The sequence below is a fragment of the Eumetopias jubatus genome, unplaced genomic scaffold (assembly GCF_037043125.1).
Source record: "Eumetopias jubatus isolate StellerSeaLion01/CBP00866 unplaced genomic scaffold, mEumJub1_p1.0 scaffold_10, whole genome shotgun sequence".
In the NCBI taxonomy this organism is placed as follows: domain Eukaryota; kingdom Metazoa; phylum Chordata; class Mammalia; order Carnivora; family Otariidae; genus Eumetopias; species Eumetopias jubatus.
This window is the reverse complement of record NW_028274816.1, coordinates 77,091,606-77,105,512: the sequence shown is the minus strand read 5'-3', so window position 1 is coordinate 77,105,512 and position 13,907 is coordinate 77,091,606. Positions and strand designations below refer to the sequence as shown.

Below are 13,907 nucleotides of genomic sequence, written 5' to 3'. Positions count from 1 at the left end.
TAAATGCCAATTAAAAAAAATTAAACATCCGTTCCTTCTATTTACTATGAACAGATTACACGTTGGCCTACACCCTCTACTAAGGTGTCCAGTCCACTCCCCCAGCTTCCTACCCACTAGGCTCCTTCTTATGCCATTCCTACATTTATTGCATAAATATCTGCTTAGAGTACAAAAAAATGAGTAGTCAGTATTGGGATGCCACCACAAATTTTGAACATTATGTGGAAATTATGCTGCAGTAACGCTGACTTTTGAAATTGAAAACAAGGGGATAATTCACGAAAAATCAGTACTTCATTATATTTTCTGTTCAGTACTACGAGCACTCGTGAAGAACTCACCCAATTTTCCAATTTTGAAAACTGCACACCGAGCTAGGAAAACAAGGGGAAACGAGAATGCGCATGGGGCTCTTGGTGGGGGGGGAATCTCTAACATGATCCGAAAACCCCGCTCTGCCCGGGAGACGTGTGGCTGGTAAGCACTTTACACAAATCCTACGATCATGGCCTTGAGGGCAAGGCTGACCTAATGCCCCCCAAATGGAAGCAGACCCATGAGGCCCTGCCCTTTCGAGGCCTGGAGGACATCGCGGTAGGGAACCTCCAAAGGACCAACAGGTGCTACAGGGACAGGGAGGGAGACTCCGAGAAGCAGTGCCATTTGAGATGCGTGAACTTACAGCTTAGGTTCGTCTGCTTCCAGCTAAATGGTAACTAAAGGGAGGTTCTGTACCTGTTTACTCTAAGCTCTTGGAAAATAAGACCACAATGAACGGCAGGAGTCTGTGACACACTGCAACTGGATTTTGACCTTTTGACCACAAGAAAAAGCTCTCCATAATTTCCAAGCGATAGAACCTTCTGGCTGACGGCGACCCGAAGGGGCCCCTGGAGGCCCCTCTGTGCTCCTCTGCCAACAGGCTGTCTTCAAACGTTACGTGAAGAAACTCGCATCACGCTGCACACCCCACGTCGGATTTCCGCACAGGTCAGACGATTAAAGTCGTCAGAGTATCTGGAATCTACCCTCAAACCCCACAGCATCAAGGGGATGCTCTGTACGTGTGTGGGTCCCCGCCACTACAGTGGTTCTCTCCACTCTGGGGGCAGCTTTGGCCCTAAAAGGGAAAACCCACTCTGGGAGCAACGAGCCGGACTTAATCCGAGACCAGAGGGCGGTGCTCACCTCCAAACTGTACCAGAAGCTCCCCTCATTAGTAAAAGCAGGGTAAGTAAGTGGTCTCGTTACTTAGTATAACGGATGCGAGGATTCCTGGGGTAACGTGGACGGACTGGAAGGACACAGACACCCCCAGTCTGGTGTGAACAAGGTGCTAAGACTCCAGAAAGGCCCGGAGGCCACGGGGGCCGTCGGGAAGGCTGCCTCGGGTTCCAGGCTGAATCGGTGCCGCCGGTGTCCTGCACCAGGCCACACTCGGACACGGTCACATGTGCCCCCGCAGGTGTCTTCAGTGGGAGCGGGGAGAGGACCAAAGGGACAGAGCAGGGACTGTGTTCGATTTACTTACAAAGCTGTTTTTGTGTCTGCCTGTGAGGACACAGGACGCTGCTAGCCCCGCGCTGGGGAGGGCACCGGAGCCTTTACCACGCTCTACTGAGGCTAAGCACCTACCAAAAGGCACCTAGCGTCGGGGACTGCCAAAGTGGCTCAATTCCGTTTGGAGGGAAAATAAAAAAGACCTGCACAAATACAGAGAGTGACTCGTACCAAACCTTTCTGAGAGAAGATGTATCTGCCGATACAAGTCAGAAATTGAAGTCCCTGTTTTAAAAGTTCCATTACAAGAGATTCATTTGACATAAATCTCCTCCAGCTGGAATGTGTTTGGCTTCTCCATAAACAGAACGGGCGAACTGTGAACGATTATTTTTATAAGGGTAATGCTCTCCTCAAAGAATCCCCTTTAACACAAGCCAGATGCCAGCATCTTTGAAAGAAAAGATATTCTTCAGGAAATGATTCGTCTATATCAGATCAAAGAAATGGAAACAAATGGATTCTAAAAGCTTGTGGAGTTTATGGTTTTGAGTATTTTCACTGCAAGCCTGCGTGCTGCACATAACGACTCCATGTGGCTCCACTGTATACGGGGCGTGCTTCTCAGCACTGCATTTCTCTTCCAGCACGACGTGGGACGCCACTCCCGGCCCCAAGCCTGGCCCGTCCAAACCTTCTGTTCCCAGAGGGCCTGGCCCGCGCAATACGCCCTCTGAGCTCAGCTGTACAACGAAGTAAGACCTAGAAGAAGGCAGGCTCCAAGAGGCTGGGGAACTCTTGCTGTGTAGGCAACCACACCGTAGCCTGAATATGCGCCTACTGTATACTTACGCGTTCGAGCCACAGTGCCACGAACTAAGGATCTGGAGACCAGGGAGACAGGCCCAACGGGGAGAGACGTCACGTGCCAGCAGGACACGGGGGGCACTCACCCAGACTGTGAGCAAAGCCAAGAGGACACCGTGCAGAGAGCGACAGAGGATGACCTCAGATAGGGCTTTAGACCAATCGGGTATTGAGAAGAGGCAGAAGGAGAACTGTGGACAGATCTGAGATGCGTTCCAGAAGCATGGCCGACAGGATTCGCTCCGGTCTGCACACAGGCCAAGAGGAGAGGTTGACGCCAGGAGGAGTCTTATTTTATTTTTCTGGGTTTTTGTGGGTTTATTTTGTTTCATGCATACGCAACTGGGTGATCTGCAGGGACCACGTCCTGACAGAAGACCTAAGAACAGATTTCGAATAGAAAAGGTTCCAGTTGGAACATGTGAAATCTGAGAGCTCTATTAAGACATCCAAACGGAAAGAACATGTGAATACCACAGTGCCTGGCAAAGGACAGGAGCCAAATAATTAATTGAAGGGCCCAACAGCAAAATCCAAATTCTAGAAGATGTGACTGAAAGATGAGCCCACACCTGCTACCCTCGAACGCCCGAGAAACAAAGCATTGACCACGCCCACAGGGACTTGCCAAAGGGATGCCCGCAGCTGACTGAGCTCCTGTCCCCCAGAGCAACCAATATTTCACCGTTTTTCACGGAACCACTAAAATCAACTACTTGTTGTGGCTTTGTGCATTTAATGCCTTAAGATGGGTTAGTAGCTAGCTACTGCTGTTTCTTTGAAAAAATCCTGTATGGCGATAATACAAAGTTGACTTTCTAGGAATTACAGCCCAAAGCCAACAATGTAAACACACCTTTGTTTCGCAATGAACGACTAGCTGTGTGTGAGAACACTGCCTCTAGTGAAAAATCGTCTTTTCCTAAAAAAAACTCGCTTTTAATAGGTTAGACTGAGTTTACATCCAGATTATAATCCAGGAGCACTATAATCCAGATTATAATCCAAGTGCTTTGGGAGGTGGCTTCCAGCTGAAACTGGGTTTATCGAGGATTTAGATTAGATGGATGATCCTTGCTGGAATCGATTCTGCTAGAAAACTAAGAAATTCTTCCTGCCAGTGGGATGTAACACGAGTTCCTACCAGAATTATTTATATCAACCTTGGGAATAGGATGCGTAAATAATAAGCTTGAAGGAGACTCGTGTAAAGTAATTACTTTGCAAATAAATTTCAGAAAGTGATTACCTTGATTTAGACTCCAATTTAAAGAAACAAGCTGGACCGGGGTTCCTCAACCTCGACATAACTGACGTTTTTGGCCGCATAATTCTTGGATGTTAGCAGCATCCCTCGCCTCTACCCACTAGATGCTGGAGGCACACCACTACCCATCACGCGAACCAAATAACCAAAAATGCCTCCAGACACTACCAAAAGGTTTGGTTTTTTGGGTTTCCAACTGAGAGCCACTGAGCTCCAGTAATGCAAATTACAGATCATAGCCTACATCTGTCAATATGGAAATCTAACAATATGTGGTAGCCAACTTCCAAGATGGCGCCAGTAATCCCCAACATCTGGTGTTGCTGTCACAGTGCATTTGTGCAGTCCCCTCCCCAACAGTGTATCAGGGATGGTCTGTGTGATCAGTAAAATACATCAAAGGGTTGGTATGTGACTTCCAAGGTCATAAAGAACACCGTGTGGCTTCTGTCTTGCTCTCTTGGATCACCTGCTCTGGGGAAACACCAGCTGCCATGTCATGAGCGGGCATCTCTCCAAAGAGGCCTTTGAGGTGAGGAACCAAGGATTCCCAACAAAAGTTGCCCGAGTCAGCTCAGAAGAAGATCCTCCAGCCTCATCAAGCCTTCTGAGGACTGCAGCCCCAGCCAACGCCACTTTAGCGACACCTTCATGAGAGACCCTGAGTCAGAACCACCCATCACACAGACACACTGAGGTGATAGAGGTTTCAAGTCACTAGGCGTAGGGCAATTTGTTACATAGCAACAGGGAACCAATACGGAATTATACGTCCACCTGTCCCAAACACAAAATCGCTGGCAGGTAGACGGATCCTGACCACTAAGGAACCGACTCACTACCTTCTTTACCAAAGGACACAAAGGACTCGTTGGCAGCAATTTAACTTTGCCGGGCAAAGAGGAGACCATCACAAAATGGTTTCTCCTGAATTTCAAGTGTGGTTCGGGGCAGGGGGAATTGGAATAGACTGGTAACTTGATTTATGTGGTAAAAGAGAACACTTTCCACTCAGGAATCCTTGTAAATCTTCACGGAGATTCACATACCAAAGGTGGTAGCTCACCATGTCTTCAATCCCATGACACTGCCACTAAACACAGGGCTTTCAGTGGCAAGAATTTAAGATTTAAAATGTGGCTCAGGCTCAATGCTGATGATCCAGGGGATGGTAAAAACTCTACCAACAAAGTTTAGCGTCCACAGTTCTTTTATAAACCCCAAAGTCACGGCCACGCTTCATCCTGACACAGATACATTTGTTATCCCACTCTGTACGTAAAGAGCTAACATAATTACCTAATGAACTTGGGTTAAATGAATCTTCAAAATTTATCTTACTAGGAATAAGCAATATTCCAAACCAATAGATCCCTATCTCATGCATAACTTGGAGGACCTCTTGTAACTTAAACTACCTCTGAGGGTGCCATGGGCCGAGTCACGTCCCACCCCAAATTCTTATGTCAAAGTTCTAAGCCCCAGTGCCTCAGAACATGACTATATTTGGAGACACGGTCTCCAGAAAGATAATTAAGTTAAAACGAGGTCACTAGGGCCCTAGTCCCACATGACTGGTGTCCTTACAAGAAGAGAACAGGACACAGGCGCATGCAGAGGGAGGCCCATGTGGCAGTCTACAAGCCAAGGAGAGAGGCCACAGAAGAAACCGACCCTGCCGCGACCCTGGTCTTGCACTTCCAGCCTCCAAGAGTGAGAAAATCAAGCTCTACTGTTTAGGGCCCCCAGTCTGGGGCGCTCTTTACGGCGGCCCTGGCAGACTCAGAGGGTTATCTGGCTACCTTTGGGTTCACCAGGTCCTCTGTGAGCCTGTATCTGGTAACTTCCACTAATCACCCATTCTGTGAGGTCAGAAAGTCAATGTGAACGCCATGACTTTACATTCTCAGAGTAAAACCGTACGGCCCAATGGTACTAGATTCCCCCAAAACTACCCATCAAGGAGTCATCAGAACAGAAGTGTCTCGTCTTCTACAAATACTTCTAATATCAGGAGGAAGGAAAAACAGAGAATTAACTCTCAACGATTTAAGCAGAAATAACTGAAATCGAAGACCCTCTTCAATCTCACTGTGGAAATAGTTATCGCATCTGGAGGACTATAATCCAGGGCGAAAGATGGACGGCGGGGTGGGCCCCCTTTTGCTGCATATGGTTCTAGAGGAGATCTGCCACCGACGTGTCGACGAGTAGCTGGACGGGGAGCGCAGGGTTCCTGCAAGAAGGCCCCATCTGGCCAACACCTAGGAGGACAGCCTCAGGCACTCTGGGATAGATGGTCCAACGGACGGAGAGAGGGAAGCTCTCCAGAACTGACAAAGCCCAACAGCTGAGAAGAATTTTTACAGAGAAGGCACAGTACTGACCCATTATTCTGACGTCCGTATCCCAGAGAAACAGGGAGTATGAACAGGACAAGTGACTACATTGAATACCAACTCTGTTTGTGGAGCACGGACACTCCCAGTGGTGCTGTGTGCTAAGTCCTCCATGCACATCTCACTTCATCACCACACTGGGCCCGCAATAAGTATTACAGATCAGCCCCGAAGACGTAGTCATCTACCCGTACGGTATAATTATATACAGTAACTACATCATTATAATCACTTTCACATTTTTTTCCTTTTTAAAATGCAACTACCAGAAAACTTAAAATTTAAAATTACATGAGACTCATCACGTTTCTACTGCTCTATCCTACATCTATTAGCCTCTCCCTAAAATCCAGGAAGAGAAGTATTCTGGCTGCATAACCACAGCAGACATTTACTAGACATGGGAGAAATGAAAAGTTTCTGGTGCTTTCAAACTTACGAAGCGAGATGAATTATCATTTTTCACAGTCTTCGCATTTCCAAATGATTCCAGAATTGGATTTGCTTGCAAAAGCTGCCGTTCAAGTTCTCCCTAAAAGACATTACACACACACACACACACACACACACACACACACAAAGCAGATGTACGTTAATCTCATGTCTTTACTCCAGTCCTCGGGGGGAAAATACAAAACAAAACTCGTCCTCTCTTCCTCCGTGTTTTCATTTTGTGTGCCACCCCGTAACCTTCTTGGCTTTATTCTTGGTCCCATGAGGCTCTGCTAAAGGAAAACAATTAGCATTTATAAAGTGATCAGAAGGAAAGGTCACATTGGGCACAGGAGAGAACTCTGAGGGCAGGGCACATAATATAGGTGGAGAACTTTGAAAATAAAACAAATGGGTTTTCATGAAATGAAATCTAGCAGGATGCTGCGATGAAGAACATATTAATACTTACACTTCTGTTTATTTCTACTCTGTTCCAGTGAGTTCAGGCAGCCAATTCTAATAATAACCACTAGGGGCGCCTGGGTGGCTCAGTGGGTTAAGCGTCTGCCTTCGGCTCAGGTCATGATCCCAAGCTCCTGGGATCGAGTCCCACATTGGGCTTCTTGCTCAGCGGGGAGCCTCCTTTTCCCTCTGCCTGTCGCTCCCCCCACCCTGCTCTCTCTCTCTAATAAATAAATAGAATCTTAAAAAAAAAAACAATAACCTTGAGACTGTTGGAAGACGTGCCATTTTTCCAAGGGCTTCACCCAGTATCTTAACGAGGCAGAGAGAGCAACATCCTCACCTCCACTTTCAGAAGGGACAGAGATGGGAGCATGCTGCTGCGGACTTCTGCTCAGATTTAAAAGGCTAAGTAGAGAGTCTGTGATAGACTCTATGCTTGACTCTGTGTCTTTAATCATGTGCAAATTAGGCTACACGACAGATTTTTACAAACAAAAGATGTAAGAATATTAATATGTGCCTTTGATGATGACATGTGATAGGAAGCTGTAGGAGAGGCCTGATGCTAGTTCTGGCCACAAAAAAGCACGAGAAAGTGACGCTGTGTTCCCAGGACATCATGTTAGAATTATACTGTCAGGCTTAGAGAAATCCGCGTTTTGCAAACACAGATCTTACCCCTGTGTTTTAAGATACCACGGTATTCTAGACCCAAAGAAAGGATTATAAACCACCCTGAGCAAAAGAGGGATAAAAAGACCTTCCTTTGAGATTTTTTTTTTTTTTTTAAGATTTTATTTATTTGACAGAGAGAGGCACAGCAAGAGAGGGAACACAAGCAGGGGGAGTCGGAGAGGGAGAAGAAGGCTTCCCGCCGAGCAGGGAGCCCGATGCGGGGCTCGATCCCAGGACGCCGGGATCATGACCTGAGCCGAAGGCAGACGCTCAACCAGCTGAGGCAGCCAGGCGCCCCACTGCCCAGATTTCTTAAACATGATATCCTGCTAACCAATTTTAACAACTGAGAGGTATCATTAAAGAATGGTAGTTATCAGGGCATCTGACTTTAGCTCAGGTCATGATCCCGGGGTCCTGGGATCAAGCCCTGCATTGTGCTCCCTGTTCAGTGGGGAGCCTGCTTAAGTTTCTCTCCTCTCCCTCTGTCGCCTGCCCCCCACACTCCCTCTCTCTCTCCCTCCCTCAAATTAAATAAAATCTTAAAAAAAAAAAAAGAATGTCAGTTATCATTCTGTACTAATGGAGGGCCTTTCCCCTGGAGATCAGCACTCGCCTCCATCAGTGTGGCCATGACCAACACCTTACAAAGCCCTTAGTGTCTAGCTCTGCAAAAATTAGGCTCTAGAATTATTCTTACCTCACTCAGTCTGTGTGATCACAATACAGAACCTGTCAGAAAAACACTGAATTTTCATAAATGGGGCATTACCTTTACACTAAACATCAACTGTTAGATCAAGGAATGTAGAGTCCTTAAAATTACACACCATCATCCTATCCAATCACAATAAAAATACTTGAATACTTTACCTCTCAAATGTTTTCCTAACTTGGGAGATAAAATGTATATTGCGTACCCCATTTTAATATTTCCTAGACATGGCTACAAGGATTCTTTGCTTCTTTAAGTGTACATGGGTGTGCTTATGTGTGTGATCTGATTCTGTTCTTTCTTCTGCCCGCCTGGAATAACTGGTTGTATCCCCTGGACCTCGCTCAGTCAGTGTGAGGTCAGAAGGATGCCCCGTGAGTGTCTGCTGAAGCAATGTACAGTCAGAGGTCCCGAAATGTGCTAGTAGTGTTTGGGGCGGGGCTGGTGGTGAGTCAAAGGCAGCAGTAGGTATTGGGCGAAGGGTCCTCGCTGTCACCATGGGACCTGCCGACTGGGGCACTCCCAGGCCTCTGCTGTTGGGGCAACTATGTTAATAGGGTCGTGTATTACTTTCCTCCTAACGGACTGGTGACATCACAGAGACCAGGTAAGGATCTCAGTAACTCAAAAACGAATCACAAAAAGCTCGACACAAAGCCAACATCAGAAAACACACAAAAAGGGGCGCCTGGGTGGCTCAGTTGGTTAAGCATCTGCCTTTGGCTCCGGTCATGATCCCAGGTTCCTGGGATCGAGCCCCGCATCGGGCTCCCTGCTCCGCGGGAGGCCTGCTTCTCCCTCTCCCACTCCCCCTGCTTGTGTTCCCTCTCTCGCTGTGTCTCTGTCAAATAAATAAATCAAATCTTAAAAAAAAAAAAAAGAAAAAAGAAAACACACAAAAAAGGTCTTAAATGAAGGAATTACCATGAAATTTGACCGTTTTGGTGTTGTACAATTTCACATTTTGATTGAACAGCGCTAACATCACTCAACCAAATTATGAAGTCATTTATAAACCCTCAGGGGACAGTGACTGAGCGCTAACCTTTCCACTAGAATCAGGTGATGTCCCCTGTTTCTATCCTATAGGACAACAAGAAATGTCTTTTGGGAAAGTAGGGGGGAAATTAGTATTAGGTATTGAAATTATTTTTAACATTCTAAATATTTAGAATTATACGACGCTTTTAAGGATTACCAGTCGTAATGAAAACCATACCCTTGTGTTTATTGTATAGCATATTAATATATACTTGCTATATGACAGATATAAGAGGAATTTGAAATTGGTAAACCTCCAGTTCAGCCAGCAATGGGACATGGGCTGGGATCGTGCTGGGCTTTGCAGGCCTGGCTGGGTAGAGCTGCAGGTGTTCCCACTGCCCACAAGAGGGCTGAAAATCGGTGGCAGCCACTCGTCAACCGTACCGAGAACCAGACTTAATCTCCACTGGCAGGCCCTCTTTTCTGTACTTGCTACATGCGATCTGTCACCAGCCTATCTTAGTTCAAGGCGGTTTAAACCAGTAGATAGGAAGTCATCCTGAAGCTGCCATCCAGATGTGGATGAGTCGAAAGTGGGTTGGGCTGGTGGGCTGGCCTGAAGGAGAGTCATTCTTAGGGGAAGGTCACGTTTTAGAAATCAGCTGTTTGCAGATCTGCTCTGAATTTGGCCTGGGTTCAGACTCTCGAGTGGCCCTGGACTCTGCCAGACTTTGAGGGTCCGTGACAGCAATCTACGGTGAGGGAGCGTGTCACCCAAACCACTTCCAGGAGCCTGGGGGACAAAGCCAAGTTAAGACTTAGCTCCATTAGAAGGAGTACGCCATATGTTTACAGGTCAATGCTTATCATTTACTGCTTAAATACTGTGACCTTCATCTTGAAAACTGATTTATACTTGTTTGTATTTCCATAATGAGGATTAAGTTTTAAAGGCCAGCACAAAGTCCTGAGGGGATGGCTCAAATAGAGCAAGGAAGACAAACATGGCGACGAGATGGGGAAATCGGCATCCTCGTAAATTTCGGGGGGGAGGGCGTGCAGAATGGCACCGTCGCTCTGAAAATCAGCGGGGTGGGCCCTCAGAATGTGAAACAGAACACTACCACGCCCCAGCAATGCCACTCGCAGGCACACACCCCGGAGGGTGGGAAACACAGGTCCGCACAAACACTTGCACACAAATGTTCACTGAGGCATTACTCAAAGTGGCCCCCAAATGGAAACAATCCAAATGCCTATCAGTTGACGAATGGATAAACGAAACGTGGCCGATTTAATAGATTTAGTAGAACGGAGTACCATTCGGCCAGGGAAAGGAATGGAATAATTATACACGCCACGCCACGGATAAACTGTGCAAACATCATGCTGAGGGGAAGAACGGTCTAGACAGCCACATTCTCTAGGGTTCCATTCATAGAAAATACGCACAATGGACAAATTCGTAGAGACAGAAAATAGATGAATGGTTTCCGGAGGCTGGAGGGACGTGGAAGGGGATGCCTAATGGGTTTCTTTTTGGGGTGATGAGAAGGTCCTCAAGTTTACCGCAGGGATGACTGCGTAACTCAATGTACTAAAAAACAACGATGCTTGGACTGTAGGAATGCGTGAATTTGATGGCATGTGAATTAAACCTTAATAAAGCTGTTTAAAAAAAAAAAAAGAATGAGCAAAGAAACAAAGGAGCCTAGAAATGCCTCCCCCATTGTCCTGATGCTTCATGCGACCGTCTGGTGACAAAACGCCAGAAACGTATCCAAACGGTTCCTGGGACCTTGAGCGAGTTTTCCCCATAGAGTTCAATGTAAATTCACAACCTAGGGATGTGAAACCAAAGGAAGCACTGTGCCGAGTACAGACTTGCGACGTAACAACTGCTTTATGGCGGTCCTTCTCAGAACGGGGTGAGGGAGTCCCTGGGAATGGGGAGGGAGTGTGGGCAGAGACGGAATTTCTCGACATGACCCCCTCCGGGGTCACTACCACTCAGGGGTACCCGCCTATCCCTCAAGCGGGCTGGGGAAGCCAAGTTGAGAACAGGTGCTCTTCTCAGGTTTCTAGAAACATGCATAGCCGGCACTAGACTAGACGACTGTGAAAAGAAACGTGGGGAAAAGCAGCACCGCAGCTTCCGGGCCGTGAGTTCATGCAGCGAGACATGCACACCGACGACGCAGGGAAGCATGGCAAAACCCGCTCCCCAGGGACTCCTGCGACCCGAAGACCCAAAGGCAAACCTCGGGGTCGGCATGCGACTCACACACAATGGGGATCCACGCTGTAGTTTAAAATGACATCGAAACAAAATGTTAGTGATAACGATGTACGTAATTCCACATCGTGGATTTGGAAAATCCAAATCTGTCTGTTAATTATTTCACACCGTTTCACGAGTGACCTAAGTACACATTTAAAGGTCATTTTAGCGTGTACCTCTAGGGCACAAAGAAGAGCTAATTTCTGGTCTAGGGGTTCCTTCTGTAACTGGCCAAAAAGCCTCTAAGTATCCTCTCGGATAACAATTATTTCATTAACCTTTCCAATTTGGATGAGTGATCTGCCCTACAGCTAAAGGAGCAGGAGCAAAAGAACATCACAGGCCCTCATAGGCAGAGGACAGCTTTGCTGTCCAACAACTTAAGAATTTTAAGAAAGCTATCTGAAAAATCCTGGTATCTAGGACTCTTCCTGTAGATACTTATGATCATTTCTTTATATTAATAAATATAAACAAACATAAATGTATTCGCTCGAAATCACTGCGCTTGTGGAAGACAGACTGAAACCTTTCCAGTGCCGGGGAAAGGGTTAAGTGCAGGACAGACGTCCCTTTCTGTCTGAGGCATCTGGCTTGGCGCTGCCCTTCCTCTCTTCCTGGGTAGCAGGAAACGCTCTCTGGCCGGTGGGCGGTCCGCTGCTGTGCTCTGGGGAGCCAGCAGGGGGGGCATTCTCTAATCAGGAAGAAAACTCCACTACCTGCCCTGGATAAAGAAAATGCTAACTTTATACATTAAATCATTAAGGCCTTTAAGGCTAAAACACATGCGGACCATAAAACGTTAACAGATTAGAAATGTGTTAACCCAAAAGGTACTTTTCAAGTTGCAGCCCCAGACTCAAAATTTAACGTCCGGCACAAAGCTGGTCTTCTGTGTATTTAAGAGGAATCGAAATAATTCCACCTGCTCTTTTGACATTCGAAACCCTGAGGGTTCAGGCTTCATAAACATGTGATTCAATGTCATGATAAAAGGGTAAATAAATATTAAAACTCATCTAGAAAACAAATTTAAAGCAAGAGGCATGCTGCTTGCAAAAGAATACGTCTCTTAAGCGACAAATTTCCAAAATTAAGTTTTCACAAGGGATGTCACTCAGGACTAACTGTATTTGCTTCTAACAGACACTCAATCTAGAGACAGAAATTAGTGCAAGCATTCAAGACTAAGAAGCATAAAGAAAAGCACTTGCCTGATGTTTCACTGGTTTAGGCGATTCCTGCTGTTTGTTACAAACAGATAAACGCAAACGTTAGCGAGTTTGGGTCTTTCCCTGAGCAGGGAGCCACATCCAAAGCACCAGGTCAACGTGCAGCTCAGAACTGTGAAAGCAGGTTGTGGCTGGGTCACCTACCACTCCTGCAGATCTATAGATTAAGGATAATGGACTCTACTGTTCTTATCATCAACGGTGCCCAAATTTCTATCCCTGCCTCAAGCTGTGTGGGCAGTAGCAAGAGGCTGTGGTCTGCTTTCAGGAAGAACCGCTAAAGATACCTGAGGACCTTCCTTCGGTGGAAATAAGAATTCTTCATAAGCACTGCTCATCAATTGTTAACAGTTCTTCCCGAAGCTTTGTGAGGAATCAGGCTTCAAGCTATAACCGTTAATTTCAGTTGGCCTGTGCGAATACCTAGTTAATAGCAATTTCCTGATCAACTTGCTCCCTCCTGAGCGGAGGAAGTTTCTGGGTGGGGGTGGGAGCAGACAAGGGAGCTGTGAGTTCCAGCAGTATGCTGTGCTTCCTGAGGCTTGTTTCTGAAATTACAAAAGAGTAAGCCTGAGACGTAAACAAACAACAGAAGGAAAACTTACAGGAATATTATGGTCCTTCCGTCCTTTATGCGAAGAAGCAACGTGAGCAAGGTACTGAATGACTTTCTTAGTATTTTCTGTCTTCCCAGCACCCGATTCACCCCTGAAAGAGACAGTAGCACAGGAAGCCTTGAAGAAAGCAGAGCACACACATTCCCAAATTACAACTGACGAAATTAAATGGAGTTGGAACAAGACTTGGTAGAAAGTAAAAAAAAGTGTAAGTAGGGAAAAAACTTACCAGCAGAAGTTAGAAAATTATTATTTTTTTAAATGGTATTAAATTAACCCAAACTTTTTTTTTTTTCGGAAGATGCCAGTAAGACACAGGATAGGGTTCACAACACTAACGCTGTTTTTTTCTTGGAGTTTGGGGGTTCCACCAGAGAAGTGACGTTTATTATAAAAGTTCATGAAAACAATTCCCCGGCTCCAGAAACCCAGCCAAAACTGGAAACAGGAGTCCTGAAAGAGTGAAG

At 46.3% G+C, this 13,907-nt stretch overlaps 1 protein-coding gene across 1 annotated transcript in view; it reads right to left on the bottom strand.

Moving 5' to 3' along the window:
- MYH10 (myosin heavy chain 10) overlaps positions 1 to 13,907 on the bottom strand; it is a 114,485-nt gene that overhangs the window by 63,659 nt on the left and 36,919 nt on the right. The window contains exons 4-5 of the mRNA XM_028125035.2: positions 13,429 to 13,531; positions 6,476 to 6,568 (exon numbers count right to left, since the gene is read on the bottom strand). Coding sequence (XP_027980836.1) covers positions 6,476 to 6,568; positions 13,429 to 13,531 — 196 coding nt within the window. The remainder of the gene's footprint in view (positions 1 to 6,475; positions 6,569 to 13,428; positions 13,532 to 13,907) is intronic.